Source organism: Fusarium musae, chromosome 8 (assembly GCF_019915245.1).
Source record: "Fusarium musae strain F31 chromosome 8, whole genome shotgun sequence".
In the NCBI taxonomy this organism is placed as follows: domain Eukaryota; kingdom Fungi; phylum Ascomycota; class Sordariomycetes; order Hypocreales; family Nectriaceae; genus Fusarium; species Fusarium musae.
The window spans coordinates 643,503-661,576 of NC_058394.1; the positions used below are offsets into that span (position 1 = coordinate 643,503).

At 49.1% G+C, this 18,074-nt stretch overlaps 3 protein-coding genes across 3 annotated transcripts; all 3 read right to left on the reverse strand.

Annotated features, from left to right (window-relative positions):
- Positions 1-193: 193 nt before the first annotated feature.
- J7337_010448 (uncharacterized protein) lies at positions 194-3,722 on the reverse strand (the record flags this gene model as incomplete). The annotated part of the gene is made up of 8 exons (XM_044828033.1): positions 194-393; positions 449-704; positions 750-1,066; positions 1,123-1,213; positions 1,262-1,789; positions 1,845-3,388; positions 3,439-3,539; positions 3,667-3,722. The coding sequence occupies 8 exons, from the start codon at positions 3,720-3,722 to the stop codon at positions 194-196; spliced, it is 3,093 nt and encodes a 1,030-aa protein (XP_044676587.1).
- Positions 3,723-6,089: 2,367 nt separating this feature from the next.
- Positions 6,090-7,576, reverse strand: J7337_010449 (uncharacterized protein; the record flags this gene model as incomplete). Its single annotated transcript, XM_044828034.1, has 5 exons — positions 6,090-6,588; positions 6,648-6,817; positions 6,867-6,940; positions 7,032-7,262; positions 7,327-7,576. 5 exons carry the CDS (start codon positions 7,574-7,576, stop codon positions 6,090-6,092), a joined length of 1,224 nt encoding a protein of 407 aa, XP_044676588.1.
- A 3,280-nt stretch (positions 7,577-10,856) lies between these two features.
- On the reverse strand, positions 10,857-11,396 carry J7337_010450 (uncharacterized protein; the record flags this gene model as incomplete). The annotated part of the gene is made up of 1 exon (XM_044828035.1): positions 10,857-11,396. One exon carries the CDS (start codon positions 11,394-11,396, stop codon positions 10,857-10,859), a length of 540 nt encoding a protein of 179 aa, XP_044676589.1.
- Positions 11,397-18,074: the final 6,678 nt, after the last annotated feature.

Below are 18,074 nucleotides of genomic sequence, written 5' to 3' on the forward strand. Positions count from 1 at the left end.
TATGTTTATTCGAGCCCTCATGTGTCTATCGACCCTTGGCGTTGTACCGTTTTCCCAACTCTTCCACCGCTGGAAGCTCTTCGACTGCTGGTAATACTAAAATTCATGTAGCAAAAGATTCGTATCGGTCGTTATTTGGTTGACTCAAGCCTCGTATCGTATGTTCTCGTCGAGTGTTCGGTTCGCTTCATGCTTAGCCGGCTGCGGCGACAGCCGCCGTGATAGACATGAACGTTGATTGAGGTTCTGGTTCTCTCGTATACGTCGGATGTGGGCACCATTTCCTCTCAAACATTTGTGATACCCAATACAAAGGATGATCCCAGTCGTACTTGTTCTGTTCTCCTGTGTAGCGAATGGAACCGGCGTCGTGTTGCAGAGTAATCTTTGGAACTACACGGTCGGTTAGCACTAATATGCTGTTTGGCGGGGGTTCAATGTCACAGACCTTTTCCATTATCCCTCTTGTATTGCTCCCACACTAGAAGGTGTTTCTTTACCGCTGGGTCCTTGAGATTCTGTTTCACAAGGTGCCGATCCTTGGGTGCCAGAGTCTCAAAGTGTTCACCTCTCCCTGCGCCATTGGTGAGCCCCGACGACCGAGTAGTGGGCCACTGATCATAGTTGTAGTAATGCCAGTGGATGAGTATATTATTGCAGCTGACATGAAGCCCTTCAACAAAGTCTGGAATCGAGTATCGTAACTGTTACGGATTAGTTATGTCCATTGAGGGTCAAGGTCGCCATACACTTGATCCATAATTGGCCCTGGCATGCCGGTACCGATCTGCTGTCATGCGACTCGCCTCGCGCATGAGTATGAAGACGACGAGATAGATTGTGAACCACCATCGATTCTTGTCCTGGCTGAACAGCCAATCGATGTCGCGTAGGAGCTTCTCCTTGTACCGCTCGAGGACCTCGTTGTAATTGAGGGTGTCGAATTGGGCGACTACCATGCGAGGGACAGACACTTTGCCGTAGAGAGGGTAGGATTTGTCTTCGGTTTCGGGGAGCATGCCTAGTGTTTCGTTGCCTTCGATGTAGAGAGACCCTACAGTGTGTTCTGGGCGGGATTAGAGTGGGATGCAATTGGAGCTGGGGTGAAGGGGGAGCGCTTACGGATGGCGCACCAGAGAATAAAAAGATTGCCGAATATCTCAAGCTCTTTTGCATCGTCTCTAGAGAGGCTCCCGCTGGATTTATGTTCATTCTGCGAGGGGTTCAGTGTAAGGCTCGTGTCGGGACTCAATTGACGTACGTGAAGGTCCAGGTACCGAGCCATGGCCGTGAGGTACGTTCTGATGATGGGCACTTCTCCAGCTTCGGATTCACTCTCCTCTTGGATAGTGTGATAAAAGGCTGGAAGAGCATTGTCGATTGTGTATTGTCGCACGCTTTCGGCCGTTTCGTAGATATTTTCAAGGCAGTAGTTGGCTAGTTCCTTCTTCTTCAACGTCTCCTTCCCGAGAAGGCTATCAGTCCAATATCGGGCAGTCACGTCCCCATCGATGGGTTTGAATCGCACAACGTTCATTCGAAGAGGTTTGCTACAAAGGTTCTGTGATACCTCAATCGTAACAGCAACCGTATCGAGTCGATCCCCAATATCTCGCATTTCGATGCCCGTCCATCGTCTCGTGAGTTTGAGCCCGCCGCTTCGATAAAGAACGACGTCGGCAATTCGGAGTCGCAAGCATGGAACGCGATGGATTGTCTTTGGCGACGTCTTGGAGAAGTTCTTGCACGTTTTGCATTGTCCTTCTGGGTTCTGCTCGTCTATGATGCACTATTCATTTCATGTTAGTGTGAACAATGGCAGGACAGAGGGAATGTGTACGTACTTTGATTTTTTGGAACCGACAACGAACACAAGCGCTGAGCTCTCGTGTGATCCGTACAACCTCACGTTCCTCGAGTTTGTCGAGTTTGAGGGGAAGCTTTCCAGAGCTAGTTGTTTCATTTGGGAAAACGATGCTGTTTGTCGAAGATGATGGAATATTCAAGCTAGCCGACCCTGTTTCGTCTTTGATTTCAACATTAGTGTCGCGAGCGTCCGAGATATACCCAATCTCTTCTTCCGATACCTCGTCGTCGTCAGATGACTCATTCTGGGGTCTGGCCTCTTCATCAGAATCATTGCTGTCCGAAGAGGGCCGCATGCCCAGGGGACGAGCATGTGTCTCGAAGCAGTCCGAGCCTGAGTGATCGGCTACAATCTCGTCTAATTGTCCAAGAAGATCATTGTCTACATCGGACTCTTCATTACCTTCTTCCCGATCTTCTAGTTGGACAATCCGTTCATCATCATCTACTCCGTTGCTCCCACTGAAACCGCTCCATGTGTCATCAACACTTTCAGTATGGTCTTCATCACTTTTTTCAGAGGGACGCTTTGGTTCTGGGGAGTGCGCAGTAGCGAGGGCGCGTCGGATGCCAGTCGGAGGGGTTCCTGGGCGGCTAACGTTATCATGACCTGTATCTGGTGCAGGGACGTCTTCAGCAGCCTCCCAGACCTCAAGGTCAGAATCCTCATCCTGAAGTCTGCTAGCAATGGCCTCGTCTCTTGAGAGCGAACCATTGATGGGCCTTCCAGGGTCGAGAGACAGCAAATCATTGAAATCACTCTCTAACTGGTCAAGGGTGTCTGAGTGATCTGAGTCGTCGTCATCATCAGAGTTCCGACCGAGGTCAGTCTGAGCTTGGACTTCTTGACTCGGAGAGTCTCCCAGCGTATCCGTAGAGGATGAAGAGCCAGGTACATCTTCCGCACCCCCCCTCAAAGGGAAGTCTAGCTCTAGCTCTGTCCTGTCCGTTCGTAGGTGACCCGCATCGTCACCAGGTGGAGAGATTAACTGGCTGCCATTGACTGAACGAGAAGCTTCTTCATTTGAACAAGTATCAGAACATGTACCTTTGTTTAGAAAAGATACTTCTGGTGGGGGCTGGCTCCAGAGTGTCTGACTCGAAGGTTGTCCAGAAGCAGGACCCGAGGACTCGCTAGAGCTGGGGCCGGAACTGCAATCAGAGTCTGAGGCTGAACTCTCGGGGCTTAATCCGTGTCCGGATGAGATTGTCGGATGCAGAGGGGTAGCATGACTTCCATGGCGTGGATTTGCTTGTTCAGATGATGCTGAGAGAGAACATTCGGGTGATGGAAGATCCTGAGGAGGACTCCCCAAGCCCTGAACATTCACAGCACCGACACTCCCACCAGGATACACGCCCCCTGTGGAAGTGCCACTAGAAGTAGTAGCATTGTCTGACCTGGGGTGTCCAGGTTGCTGAGCAAAGTCTGGCGATACGCTGGACTGCGACGAAGAGCTTGGATCCTGCCGGTTAGCACGTCCAGGCTTGGACACTGCTCCCGACACACGACCTTCATTATCTGCATAACCGTTAGAACTGTGTCAGTGCCACTGTCGAACCAACACTTACCACTATCAAACCGCTGCTGGTTCAAGCTCAAGCAGTGACGTTTTGGTTTCGGCCCAGCGCCCGTGCCCGTATTCTGCCGCTTGTGAGTTCTCTGGATCGACCTGTTAGAAGAAAGTACGCAAAATATTTAGACAGGGTAAAATGAATTCATGGCCTGGAAACGGGGTCCTTTCAGTTACACAGCATCGAACCGACACCCACCAACAGGGCCTACTGCACAATTCTCACAGGGGTGCCTTTAGGCGTTGTTCCTGATGAGCAAAATTGCCAAAGCCGGTAGGCATCCTTATTGCAAAGCGTTACACGAATTGAGGCCCGACAGCTGAGCTGATCTGGTGGAGTCTGGTTCGTTCATCTTCATGCCCTCTTACTTACGTGGATCTCATCAGCTGGATGAGTAAAAAGCTCCATTCTGGCACCTGGGTCCCAAGACCCATGAAGCGCAAGGTCCCGTGCAGGCAAAGCTGTCGAGTGCATGCACGTTCTTTACCGATATGCCCGATCTTGGGGATACCGCTGGCTTGTGAAGCACAAACTCGAGTCACACAACAGCTCGGCAGAGGTGGTGAAGTGACAACGCAGGAGGCAAGATTGTAGCCTCCCTGAGGGGACGTGCCCTGGATTCACCCACTCGTTGCCCTCGAAACCTGGTCTGAAGGGGGATGCAGGGGCGTCGACGTCTACCAGTCCCTGGCCGTTGTCTGAGACATCCTTGAGATAATCCTTGCTCGCAGCTGCAGCTTATCATCTTGAGCAACAATCCAAAATCACAACAAATCTGTATAAATTCCACCACGCTCTTCTTACAAATGTGAGGTCTTATAAAACCCGTGTCCTCTGGTGTTTAGACTAACTCATGTGGGTTCTGGTTCAGGCGTCGAGATTTGCAGCGAGGATTGATCGTCCCTAGTAAGGATTGGATTGTACCGATATCCCTGTCCAAATTATCCAACCAGTCAGAGACACGGAAAGGGGTCTCTAGGGACCCATAAAGCTCGTCTTCTGTCCTCGCCGGTCGACCTGAGTGGTCAATTGGGACATGATGTGGGTTCATCTGGCACGCACTACGCATTACCCGTGCCGAGAGGTCATGGATTGTGACAGGAGGCTATTCGAAATAGCCTTCTCCAGAGATGGAGTAAAGTCACACTATACGAGCAGCTGGTCTTGTCAGCCACTACAGAAGTATCAGTGGCATTAGGTGTGTGTCTGTAGTTGCAGGATGAGAGCAAAGCCACATTCGTGGAATACAGAAGGCAATTGGATATTTCAAGAACAATATCAAACACAATCACATCCTCAGAGCCACTCAAACAAAGCCCCCGATCGTGGGAGTTCCATTCTCAGAGTACGACAAGGTCCAGATTCTCACGTGAAAGAGCTGAAACATATTGTGGGGTAGAAATTTTGACAGCTCAACGATCAACCGCAAGTTCGTGACCGGAGAAATTCAAACAACGCGAAAGTGGATAATTAGAGGGCGTGATCGGATGTCTGAGACACGGGTATTGATATATCCCATGACATAACAGGGGCCAGTTAGGATCGTCAATCTCGAGAGATTGTGCCGAGACATCGAACCAGAACGCCAGCACGGCCCGCAACCGGCTGTTTCTAGTCGACGATGTCACGTATGTGTATAGGAGTCGAGATCTGCAGGCCTGGAACAGGTCATGTTTGTGATTCACTTCGGCAGTTGATGGAGACGAGGGGCGAGACGGGGAGGATACTGAAAAGGAACTATGTAATCTCGCAAAGATTCGGGTTCCTCTCCAAAGTGGAAAAGATGGTGAGATTTGCTTATGCTGGTGTGACCTAGAGGCTTCACTTTTCATTGTCAGATTTCAGCAAGGGAAAGGAAATGATCTTACCGTCTGTTCTCACACACACAGGGATAACGACTAGCTTGGGGCTAATATAAACTCCAAGCCATTCCCGCGCATATCACTTCTTTAGTTGGTTTGGTATGCCGAGAGGCGCCGATTCTGGCTTCAGAATTTATTGTTCGCCTGAGGGAACGGTTGAAGTTGCAACGCTCCAATAGTTTCCGGGTATGTTTATTAGGGACTGTAGTTCAGCTGACACAAGTACAAGGGTAGTAATACGATATTGGCGTCATAGTGAAAGGACGCCATAGGTGATAATCTCCTACTCTGGTGTAGTCGTGCCGTGTCATTCCAGAGGCGTTTGATTATATAGTGGCAGATGGGAGCATGCCTTGGTACGGTGGGAGGAGCGTTCCGCCAACGATTGTCTTAAAAAGACATAAAGATCGGAAGATGAATACGAGAACGTGGGAAGAGACAGAGAAGCAAAAGACAGGAATGCAAAAGAGGGTTGGAACGGGAACAACCAACAGAGGGTTTTTATCTCCAATTCTCACATGACACCGACACGTGACAAGATCTCTCGAGATAACAGTATTGCAGGATGTTGGCTGTTGGCTGTTGGCTGTTGGTTGTATTCTCCAATGAGCGACTAATAGCTAGTATATGTTCTTGCATAGTGACCTATAGTAGGCTATTCCTAAGTAAATGGCAGAAAATAGACTCTCAAAACTCTTGATAAACCAAAACATGATATGACTCGGAAATGACTGGGAGTCTCAGAGCAGAGACAAAATCAAAAAGCATGTAGTTGTCTGAGAATCATTACTCCTCATCTGAAGTCTCAGAGTCCTCGATCATAAAGGCTGCAGAGCTGGTATTGTACTTCTGCACAGGGTATTCCACCATGGGCACAATAGGGTAGTGCCTAGCCTTGATCTTGCGGTTCTCCCCATAGGCAGCCTCCCAAGGAGGGAGCATGCCCGTAGGAATTGCCCATCCGTATTTCTGGTTACGAAGCCAGAGTCTAACCATGTGACGAGACGAGTTATCGTCGTCAGTGTAGGCGTCTCGGCGGTGGACGAGGGCGAGGTTGTTGAAGAACAGGAGATCTCCAGTCTCAAGCTTTAGCTGCAACTCAACGCGAGAGGCAGCCTCTGAGACAGCTTCAAGGGCATGTATTTGAGCCTCTGAGAGAGAGGGAATGTTCGAGTTCGTCATGCTCGGGTGCGGCCCGAGGCGATGCGGGTCGAGGCTCGCGAGGAGTTTGCCATCGTGGAATGTCAAGACAGGAGCGAGATAGTATGAAGCCTTACGTCCCGATCTGTTTGAAACAATTTGTTAGTTATGTTTCACTCTGGGTGGAGGGTGTAGTTGTCTTACAGCTGAACAGGCCAGTCGGGAGTCAGGAGTGTCTTGATGACTTCCGGCTCGCGGTTGAGCAGGTCGTTGAAGACAGTCCAGGCTGAACTGAGATAGGTATATCCTCCCTTGTTGGCGCTGTCTCGAACTTGGAGGGATAGGATGTCACATCCCATGTCAGTGTGGAAAGGCTGGAACTAGTAAGTAGAGTATTATTTTCGTGGAGTTGAGGTAACATACCAGAGATCCATTGGTATGAATACCATGACGCGCGTCGGCAGGAGTCTTCCATTGCTTCGAGTCGGTTACGTGAGCTGAAAACGTTAGATAAAGCCGATGGTTCTTAAATAATAGAAGCGAAGGGACTTGGGAGCTTGTTGATGGTTTGGATTTCCGGAAACGTACATAGCATGTTACCCTTGCGGTCTTGGAGCCCGCGTTTGTCAGCAATGTAGCCAGCTACACCCAAGAAGATAGTAACACTATCTTCAACAGAGTATTTCTGGCCATCGATGCCACGAATGACAACAAAGCCTCTTCCGAGATGAAGAGTCTCGGCGCTCGCACACAGACGACGAGACAGGTTTGGGAGAGGGAATTTTTCAGGGGAGACTTCGTCGCCGTCGAGCCCAAGAGCTAGTTAGTTTCACCCGTTAGCAAACAGTTACTTTCCCGAGTCATACGTAGTAGTAGATCTAACTTTTGAAACTAGCGAGGGCTCTGTCGACTTCTTTAGCTTCCTCGCCGCTAAGACGGAGAGTGTAAGCTTGGTCCCCCTGATAGTCTGCTCCGGACCAGACTAGGGGACCAGTCAGTGCGGCGTTGGAGGAGTTGGTATTCTTGATAGGTGATTCCCTGAGGAGTTCAGAGCTTACACCAAAAACGCCATCGTTTTCGGAGGGCTGGATGGCAGTTGCATAGTCCTGAGTGGTGCCCCTGAGAGTTGCCATTGCTGGGAATAAAATAAAGAATCTACTAGTTGAGGGTAGAAAATAGATAGAATTTTGGTGTAAACTTCTCGAATTCTCTCGTTTTTCGTCGAGTATAACTTCACTTTTCGAGACAGCAGAGCGGACTATTTGTATCCTCAACTCAACTCCTCTCCTAGCCGGCCGACTTTGAGGACAGCATATCCCACGTCCCACGATTCACGAGGCCCATTCCGTTTCTCTCAGACTGAATAGCCGCCAAGAGGCAAACTTGTGCACTTTTCCAGAGTTTTTGTTCTCCGGAAGTCTCCCCGGAGCCCGTTCGTGAGTTGTCACACTGCATCGAGTTGTGGAGGTCAGTCTCGAGAGACAAGTACACGGCTTGTATCCCATCTTTTTGTTGGCCAAACTCGATACTTCCCTGTTATCTCTGACATCGCCAGTGTTGGTTGGGCGAGTCGTGGGGCCGCCTGTGACGAGAAGATTGCCTTATGGAGGCATGGCGGCTGCTGAAAGGGGGTGGTGATGCGCTGGGATGGCACCGTCTGCGAGGCCTAGTATCTATGAGTTGTCAAAATCTCGTCTATTTCAGCTACTATGGTGCTCAGAAATATCTTCAGCCGAATTCTGATACGGCCAAGAGGCTCTCTTGGATCTTCGTATCCTCCCCAGAATGACCTCACGTCAGAACACAAATCATCTCGGCAATTAAGCGGGAAGCTGTCATTTACACGACGTTTCTCGACTAGTTCTCGCTAACACTCACCGGACAAACATCATCAGAAACAAGGCTGATCCATATCAAACTAGTGATCTTAGTCCTGGCCCTCGGCTGCACGACATCAAACTTCCGGTCCTTGTTAGCGAGCGCTAAGATGTGTCGCGGGTACCTGGATCACGCCCGGCCAGAATAGTTTGTCGTTAGTAACCGTAAATACATGCCGAGATAACGATCCACTGTGTGTGTGATCATCCTACACCTTACCGTGGCATGGCGGCGTGGTGACAAGATCTTGTCATGTTAGTGATATCAGGGGTTACTGAGATCTTGATGGGCGTTGGACAGGGAGTCCGGAGTCAATCTTGCAGAGTTAAAGCTCTTAAGTAAACTTGCTTACTATTAACAAGGGAAATAATAAGAGTTACGTCTTAGTAACACCCCTTTTCATCTCCTTGGAGCTGTGTACACAAATTTAGGGGGCGGGTTTTGAGGCTTCCGGCTTAAAACTCACAGCCGCGACAGCCACAAACTAAAGCCTTTCTCCAGTTCACACTAGAACATCAATATATCATCACTGTATTGTCTGCATTGTGCAACTGCACGCTCGTAAATGCCGCTTCGCATCCGGACCAATGATCATTGCAGCGGCTCTGCTCTCCGGCCCCCCAACACCTTCAACTGTCCAGTTCCGCAGCCTGGTCCTGACTTGTCGAGCTTCGTACTTTCAACAATACACTGTGTGCTCTGGGATAAGGCTTCTTGACCTAACCGCTCAACAAACAATGACAAGACGGCAATTCTTCCGCACTCAGGGGTGTCCCTGTCGAGGCTATTATTCGCTAGGAATAATGGTCCGTTAGTTCGTCTGTAACTATGGCGTGCATGATCACCTCGCCAGGTTCTTAGTCTTATTCTGTTAGTAGCTGAAGGGGCTAATGTCAGAGAACTAGCTCATTATGGTTGATCGCTGTTCAACACAGATGTCATCAATTTGCACTGTCTTGGTCAACTGTAACCCCAACTCGAACAGGCGTAGGAGTCAGGAACTGCCATTGGCCCTTTCTTTTCCTCTCTCACCGGTATCGATTGCCAAATGTGAGATCCCTCCTCCACGGCAGAGCAGAGGCTCCGCCTTGGCCCGGGAATGCGACAGTGAAACCCGGTGAGCAGTCCCTTTTAGCTTTCTTCTCTCTTTCCATCTCTGACATCCCACGATCTTCTTATGTTTTACGACGTAGGCAGTGAGACGCCGCCAAATGTGCTGTTGGTCAAGCCACTGTTCGCCTGTTCCGGGTTTTCATGACCATTACCCCCACAATCGATCTCTTCGCTATCGGTCGGCACCAAAATATTGGGCAAACCAATTAAATAATGTCCATTTGAGTTCGCGCGTTTAGAGTCGGCAGTGGTGGCCATGTGCCAGAATGGCCTGTTTTAGTGTTGGCGTGGAGTTTACTTGATCAAGCGCCCTTATATCAGAACTATGTCACTCGTCGGCCGATCATGACTGGGGTGGCTTTTGTGCAAGTAGGTGAAGTGAAAGGCTCAGAACATGTCATGATCCCATGGTAAGCATATTATCTGCTCAACCCTGAAGATGTGTGTTGAGTTGTCCTCTAATGCCTGCTCTTTGTGACGGTTTTGATAGCCTCGTTGATCCCTTGGCACATTCCTCCACTTCGGATAAAACTCCGACTTCGAACAAATGGGTCTTAATTTCTCTTGACATCAAAAGCTTTCAACTAACTGGGGTCTCGTCTCGAGGTTCTGATCAATCGATTCGGGGACCCCGGGGCAAACGCTTGCATCAGGGAAGCTACCCGGTTGCCGGCTCCAGGATACACCTTGGTCCTCGTGGCTTAGGGTGTATACAGATTCTTGACAAGTACTTTGAAGATACCTGACATAGTCTCGCCTCAACAGGATGGATAGGGCGACGTGGGCTCCGCGGCAATGGTGGGATACTTTACAATGACACGAAGGAGAACGAGAAAAAGCAAAGAATGCCTTCATATCATTGATTCAACACTGACGAATTAGGCAGACATGCGTGATTTGCTACTCTGGTGCATCGAGACAATGAATGTGCTGGCTCGCATAGTAGAGATCACTTTGAGGCCATCCCAGCCACCGCAACTACCGCACAACCTCCAAACCATGCCCCACGCATTGTTCTAGTCATGATCTTCTGCTGCCAAAGCCTGACGAGATATAACTGGTGCCATAAGGCTCCTCAGCCAGCCATGTCTAGACGACCTTGCAAACAAAGTGACAGGGTCTAGACGAGGATGGACCTTTTGATAACGAAGCGCTGCACATTTGTCTTTCTGAGCTCTTGCATCACCATCGGCTAATCTTTCCCGGACTCTTTGAGTCAAGATGGACAAGACTGTGGACCTAACTCTGTGTTTGCTATCCCAAGACTATCATGGTACATCAGCAGTCCTCACTCGAAAAAAAACACTAGCCCATTATGCAACCATCAACTGTTTGACGCACCAAACTCTCTAGTCCATTAACATGATTCAGTATCCAAGCGTGCTCTCCTCCCATGCTCCGCTCCTCAGTTGCTTGACGGAATCAAGCCAACAAACCCATTAGACCGAAAATAGCCCCTATTCCTACAGCTGCCGTCACATGGGCGGCTCCCGCAGTCTGGACGGACGTTGGACCGGCTGTCTCCGACTCCGCGTGCGATGCAGATAGTGTTGTTGTCTCTGTAAGTGTGTCTGAGGCTGTGGGAGTTGAGCCCTCCGTGCCAGGGGCGACTGCAGTCCCAGAGGGAGACTCGGCTGGCACCCATGAGCCCCCGGCAGAAGACACATACTCCTCGACAGTCGTGTATGTTCCCACGAGAGTTGAAGTCGTCGTCTCAACGCCGATAGACTCAGCTGTAGCTGAACAAGCAGCGCAACACTTTCCTGCCTCCGAACAGTCTACACCCGAACTGACAGCCTCAACGGTTGTCAACTCCGTCTTCGTGCCTTCGACCACAACCTCTCCTGTCGACGTAGAATACGCTTCCACGATCACTGTTTCGATGGTGGTTGATATCGTACGAGATAACGTGGCTACTTGAAGTGTCTTGGACTCCCATGTCTCGTAGAAGGTCTTGGTCATTGTAACCGTGATCTCTGTAGTACATGGTTCTGAGACAGGAACCTCTTCTGTCAGCGTTGACGTTGATATCCATGTCGACGCTGACACTTTCGTGGTTGGGGATGTCTGAACAGACACGAATGACCACGTTGGTGTTATCTCTGTGCCACTGGGTAAGACTACTGTAGCGCCCGAGATCGATTCAGTAACAACTGTCGCCGCCTCCGTTGCTTCTGATGTCCACGGAGGTATTCCTAGCCCACTCGAAGCCAGCTCGGTCGATAGGGAAGGCCCAGGCAGATGCCATGTCCAAGGAGACAAATCCGTATCGGTAGTTGAGCACGACGTTGATGTTGATAGAGAAGGTGAGGGTACAACTGGAGTCCACATGTCTGTTGTTGGAAGAGGAATAGGAATAGGGGTGTTGAATATCGTGATGCATGAGGTTGCCACTGGGACGGGAGTAAGAGGAGCAATTTTCGATTCGCCACTCCTCCTATCTGTAGTTAGTATAGCTTCCACATCAAAGATATAAAGTAACATACCAAGGAACAGTCACAAGTGTTTGACAATGCGGTGCACAGATTACCGTCCCAGATGCCTCTGCAGACACAATACCTGACGGTTCAGCCGGCGCAGATGGCTTGGGGAACTCGGTCGCAATGCTGAATATCTGCGTATATATCGTAGTGTCCACCCAAGTGGAAGACGAGACCTCCCCATCGTCCGTAGAAGAACAGAAAAGACAGTCCACAGTCAAAACCGTGGTTGGAATAGGATTGAAAGACTCTGGAAGCGAGGGAAGTATGTCTACCGACAAAACAGCATTTCTGGAAGCATGAAAAGGCTGCTGCTGGGCCACAGCAACATAGGCCCCTGCGACCAGGATAACAAAAAAGAGGCGAAGCATACCCATGGTGCAGTAAAAGCCACTGTAAAGAGTGAATCAGGTTCAGTTATTCAGAGTATATCCTCCGTCTCCTCATCAAGAGACATTGCAGCCCCCTAGCAAGCCGCAGGTCTCCTTAAGTAGAGATATAAATCCCCTTACACAGCATCGCTATGCCGGGCTCGGGAGGCATTCCAAGACTTGGAGTTCTTATCAAACGTTGAGCATGGCATGTTTGCCGTCTCTTCACACGGGTGCTGCGAATATGCAGACATATCACTGCAGGTTCTGTCAAAGCTGCAGTGGTATATTCGTAGACCAACCAATTATGCCCCCTGCTGGTTCTGTGGTACTGGTGAGGCGGTTGGGTGTTGTACGAATAGGGGTAACGGCATCTGGTGTGACTGCAGTGTGACTTGATCGAACGGTCTGCACCACTTGGACTGTTCTCCAAAGGGAGTTTGCGATATGTTAATCTGACCGACGGCAGTATTGAGGTGCTTCCATGGTAGCTTGGAATGGTTCCATGGTTGGGAGTGCAACGTTGATGTCGGTACAAGTTGCTTGAAGGCCAGGCCTTTGGGGCACACCGCCATTTAACTCGCTTACGAATGCTCAGAAAAGAATGGGTAGTTAGGGTTCATGTTCAAGCTTTTCAGTAAGGATTTGGTGGGGGAACACAGAGGAAGTGGTGGTAAGGAAGGCGGTTGATTCATGATGTTGAAGACTATCAAGGTCCAACCTTCAAAGGCCAGTGTCAATCTACGGGAAGAATATTCTGGAATTCCGCTAGATCATTCCGTTCTCGAACATGCAATCAGCGGCCTAAATTATGCATGAGACAGATCATATCCCGCATCCGGCTGCCAGATCTCCGTAAGATCCTGACCAAGTTCGGCATGGGTACGCCCACAGGGGGCATATCAGCTTCCCATACTCCATTGGCACTGCTCCAAGGCGTATCAGTTCCATGGCTCACCTATTGTCCTCTCATGAAATAGTCTGATCTCTCATCCGGCATCTGGAGTCGTAGAAGCTGTTACTCGCACCCATCGGGATGACCTCCGAAATCTGAGATTCCCATCCGAAACAGATGCCGGAACTCCATGTCTTACCTGCCCGACATTCTATACCACGCTGGACAAGACATGTTAAAGAGAAATGTGACATGTTTGTTGAGATTGAGCGCCACGGCTGTTGGTTCTGGGGAACTGTCCAGGGGTCTCTGCAAGTTTGAAGTGACATCAACCATTCTCATCACACCTGATCACCGGGTCTAAACGGGAATTAGTAGGCCTGAGAGTTATGGAACAGTTCCTATTCGTGAGCTGACTTGATCTCTCTTTCCCCCTCAGAAATATCGAAGTGTCTCATATTGCTTTGTCCTCTTGGTTCAACCCAGCTTTCATCCCACCAATACATGCGAAGAAAAATGTATCCATAAGCATTCCTTATTCCCAGAATACCTCTTTATACTTTGTTCGCAGTATGGAACGAAATAAGGAGCGGCTGACATTGCTTGTATTCTGATAGGGGTCTTGCCTACACCTAGTGATCAAGCATAGGTTTTTGCCTTGGAAACATTGAGCAACGCTTATTACTTTTTCCAGGACATAAATAATTCATTAAACTAGTTGAATTGTGACTTTCTTTTCATTGCTTGGTGACCCTTGCCATTTCCATACTTTGGTCGGTGTCAGCTTGGGAGTAGATACCACTTCAATCCTCGTAGAACATTGCCTTTTCTCGGAATCCATCATATCCAACTTTATTTCTACGACCCTACGATCTCAATCTCATTCCGTTGACTCTCCGATGATGCCGATTTACGGAGGCTGGAGAGTGCCGCCGAGCGATATGATTGCCCAAGCCCAGAGTGTTGTTGCTTTCGTGCATGCGCTTATCGAACGCATGTCTCGCGACACTTCATTATCTAAACGCCACCCTCTATACACATTGTCACTTGGGCATAATTTCCCAAGAGAAGTAGTCTTCGGCAAGTGAGCCTTGTGGATATTGTCCCTGGAAGAGCGTGCACTGCCACTTCACAAATTACTTGAGACTAATCTCGAATGTTATGGCCATTCAAGGAGCTTTTGTAATTCTCAAAGTCAATTATATTCGTATCACGCTCATTATCAGCATTATTAATTGATTTCTAATACTCTTATGTCGTTCAATGGCCAGCTGCTGTTGGCTCTCGCATCAGGGATTTTCCGCTGTGGCTTTATGCTCTCGTGTCAGGCAAGATATGCATAAACGCTATCTAAAGCCTCGAATCAACGCTCAGAGTAAAGTTGAGTGATGTTGTTATAATCTAGGCAGCCATATTACTCCCCCAACCTGTTTGATATCGCTTGCGGTCAGTTCAGCCCTATGACGGCTCAAGTCAGGCCAACGGGAAGTTTCGTTCACTCCATTAGGGCATTCTCGTATTGTTTCCGTCTATCAAGCAAGCCTCCTCCTACCTTAAAGGGAACCTTAATCACACGACATCAAGCCTCGAGTACTGGAGAAGAAGTGGCTGGATGAGAACGCTGCAAGCCAACCCCCAGACTCAACAGTCAAGCGTTGAGGTTGGGCTTATACGAGGTCGTGATTTCGTGATGTCATCCTTGTTTTTCTTCAACTCCCGGCATGTACCGACGCCATTTACAAGCATACAGCGGCGTATTTGGAGACATGATGTTGACAGAAAGTCCGGTAGTTGAGTGGCAGTTGTGGGGCCGTTGACCGTGTCGATCCTGCGCCGCTCATCGATAACTGGCCAGCTTGCGATGAACTGGCTGAAAATGGTAAGTGTTCATACAATGATACGAAGTCTCTTTCATGAAGCTAGTAAGAATGTGTAAAGCATCACGCCAGATTGGGTTATCTTATGTTGCATGTGAAGAGAGGCGTTCCAGCAGCCAACCCTTTTGATCAAGTTACCCTAGACATATCCTTACAAGGCTGCAGTCCCCGTCTTCGAGAATCTCCAGTGGCTCCAATAGCTTGGTTCTATGGAGCCACTTAAATCCTTCGAAAGGAAAGACCTTTGCTCCCTTGGCGAGGTCCGATAGTATGTACGGAAGGATTGGAACATCATATCATCGCGAGTCTAGACTGGTATGGAGATCAATAGACCTTAAGCGAGGGAAATCATCTCCACTGATCGACAAATGATATTTGGGCTCTTTTGTTATTCGTGGAGTGTTATTTATTTGATGGGTTTCTCATACGATGGGAATGACGGATGGTGAGAACCGTGATGGGCTCAACAACACACCAAAATATGTCGGTGAGCCAGACTCGTGTTGATAAGAAACTCTAGCCAGTCCCCTCGTAAGAACTGAGCCTTGAAATGGACGATACGAGGTCAATAACAAGGAACAACGCAACAAATACTGATGGAATATCACGAGAGTGTTTAGGGTAGATGTTTAGATGGTGGCTGACTGGCTGACTAAGAATGCTTGCTGCTCAACAAAACACCTGACAATTGTGTAGCATTAATGCGACGTTGCATCGCCGTGCCAGTGGAACGGAACTTTGACACATGACAGACTGCAACTGTCCCCAGAACCAAGCCAACCTCGCATTGCAGAGTCACTGTTGGTGATCTGACATACAATACGAGAAATAGACAGGCAGTTGATGGCTGAGCATCCGACGTCGTGTCCATTCAAACACGGCAATTTGGTGGCTGCGTCACCGCTTAACAAGGACAAGGACAACATCCCCAAAAAACGCCAAGCGGCAACACAGTTGGCTACCAAGACCAGCCAATCGCCTCCCTCGAACGACAAAGCCTCTTCTCAGCCTTGCCCACCCTCCAGACCAAGCTGGCCCTTTCGGACCGACCTTGTGCACACGAGGCTCCTTCAGGTCTAGTCTGGGGTTCCCTGTGCCTTAGCCCGAACCGTGTTTCTCCAGGTTCAGTTAAGTCTAAAGACCTGATGGGGGTGGTAGATGCGCTGTTTTGGAAATTGAGCAATTAACTGTTCATTTCAAGTTTCAGGACCGACTGAATGATTGATTCCATGACAAAATTGAGAGCAGAAAAAACAGGGGATTCTGATCGCCGTTTGTGCTTTAGCAGCGGAACCACCGCGATTCATGCAAACCCACTGAAAAGCACACGACGAGCGTTCCAAGTTCCTTCGAGAAAGCCGCTAGGCACGGCCTGTCCGGCAGCTACTGCACGATGAGGCCACAGACCTTGCAGTTTTGATCAATGTATACAGTGCGTGGGAGACTGGCTTGGGCAGTTGATTATTGGTTGGTATGCCACACTGTGTTTGCTGTGCTGTGCTGTGCTGACCCGGAGCATCGCACCGGGTTGCGGGAGCACACCGTCCGGACATCATCGGTATGCCTCGGTATTTGACACCGTCTACGGAAACACGACTGGAAATAACTCCTGTCACGAATTACCAAGAAGGGTAACCCATGATGGAATCTAGTTGAGTGCCTTTCTCATTACCTTGCTGTGAATGACACGGAGTAGTCGTACACTTGGTCCGTGAAAGAACAATCATTGTTGACATACCGTCACTTTGATCACAGAACCTGGATGATCTGCTTCTTGAGCTTCAAATGAGCGACGTGGCACTAGGATTTCAGTCAAACATACTCAACCAATCTGTCGCCAATTAAGCGAACACCGGGAAAGCCATGACAAACCACAAATCATGTCATAATTGAGGGGAACATAAATTCCCGTACCTCGTTTGCGATCAAACAACGGGTTTCCCTCTTTGGCTGAAGACATGGCTTTGAATGGCTTTGCCAAACCCCTCACTGCAAACTTAACAACGCACGATGCGGCTGGAGCATAATCCTCAACTGGGAGCGCCTCCTTTCCAGAAACAACTCCGCCTCAATGTTGTGACACGAAAGGGAAAGACACAGACGAGCTTGTGCGCCCTACAACGCGCAAGCTTTGTTACCCCGGATGTGAGGTTGAGCTGATACGTGATACAGCCGTAGAGGTGCCCTTGTTTCAAGCGAGATGACAGCTGCGCCGCGAACTTTAATGCACAAGATCTTGTGTTACGCGGAGTTCTTGGCAGGGTAAAAGTGTAGAGGAGATAAGTCGATGGTTGTCAGGGGCATGATGAAGATGGTGATTATCGATAAGAAAACTGTCTCGCTTTCGGATTGACGCGAAAAACAAGAATTATTCCTAGCGTGAAAGTCAATGTCGAGCAGCTTGAAGAGATACTGCCTGTGCGTACTCCATACAGCTTTGACGTATGTCTCCTCGTAATATGGAAGGCCATACTCTGCGTAAGAAGTCAATAGAGAGCCATTGAAGAGACTGGTCGGATACGTGGCTGCTGTAGTTGCAGCTCAAGACAGGCAAAAAAGGCCAACAACGCCTGATGAACCCATTATATTTAGACAATCTCCTCATGAACTGTTAGCTAAGTAGACGTTAAACATTAATTACACCTCCAAAAGTTCTCTACCAACACTCAAAGCCTCTTCTCTCCAGCTTCATGCCGAACCGTAGACAAAAATACCACATGGCTCACTCAGCCCCTTGAACAACGACTCGCATTAAAGAAGCATCTCCAATCTGAATATCTTCCGAAACCGAAACCAAAGCCATTCCGCGCGTTAAACAAACTGCGAGGCTTAGGGCTTAGCTCGTAGTTATAATGGTCGTTGTCGTTGAGGTTGATCTGCCATATACGCGTATATACCGCCCCACATTCTCGAGATCTACGCTACTCAGATCTAGATTCTTCACGTATAACTCCCGTCCGCGTATAGAGCGTGAACAAATTTAGATGCATTCGCAGAAAGGGTCTGCCTGGGAAATG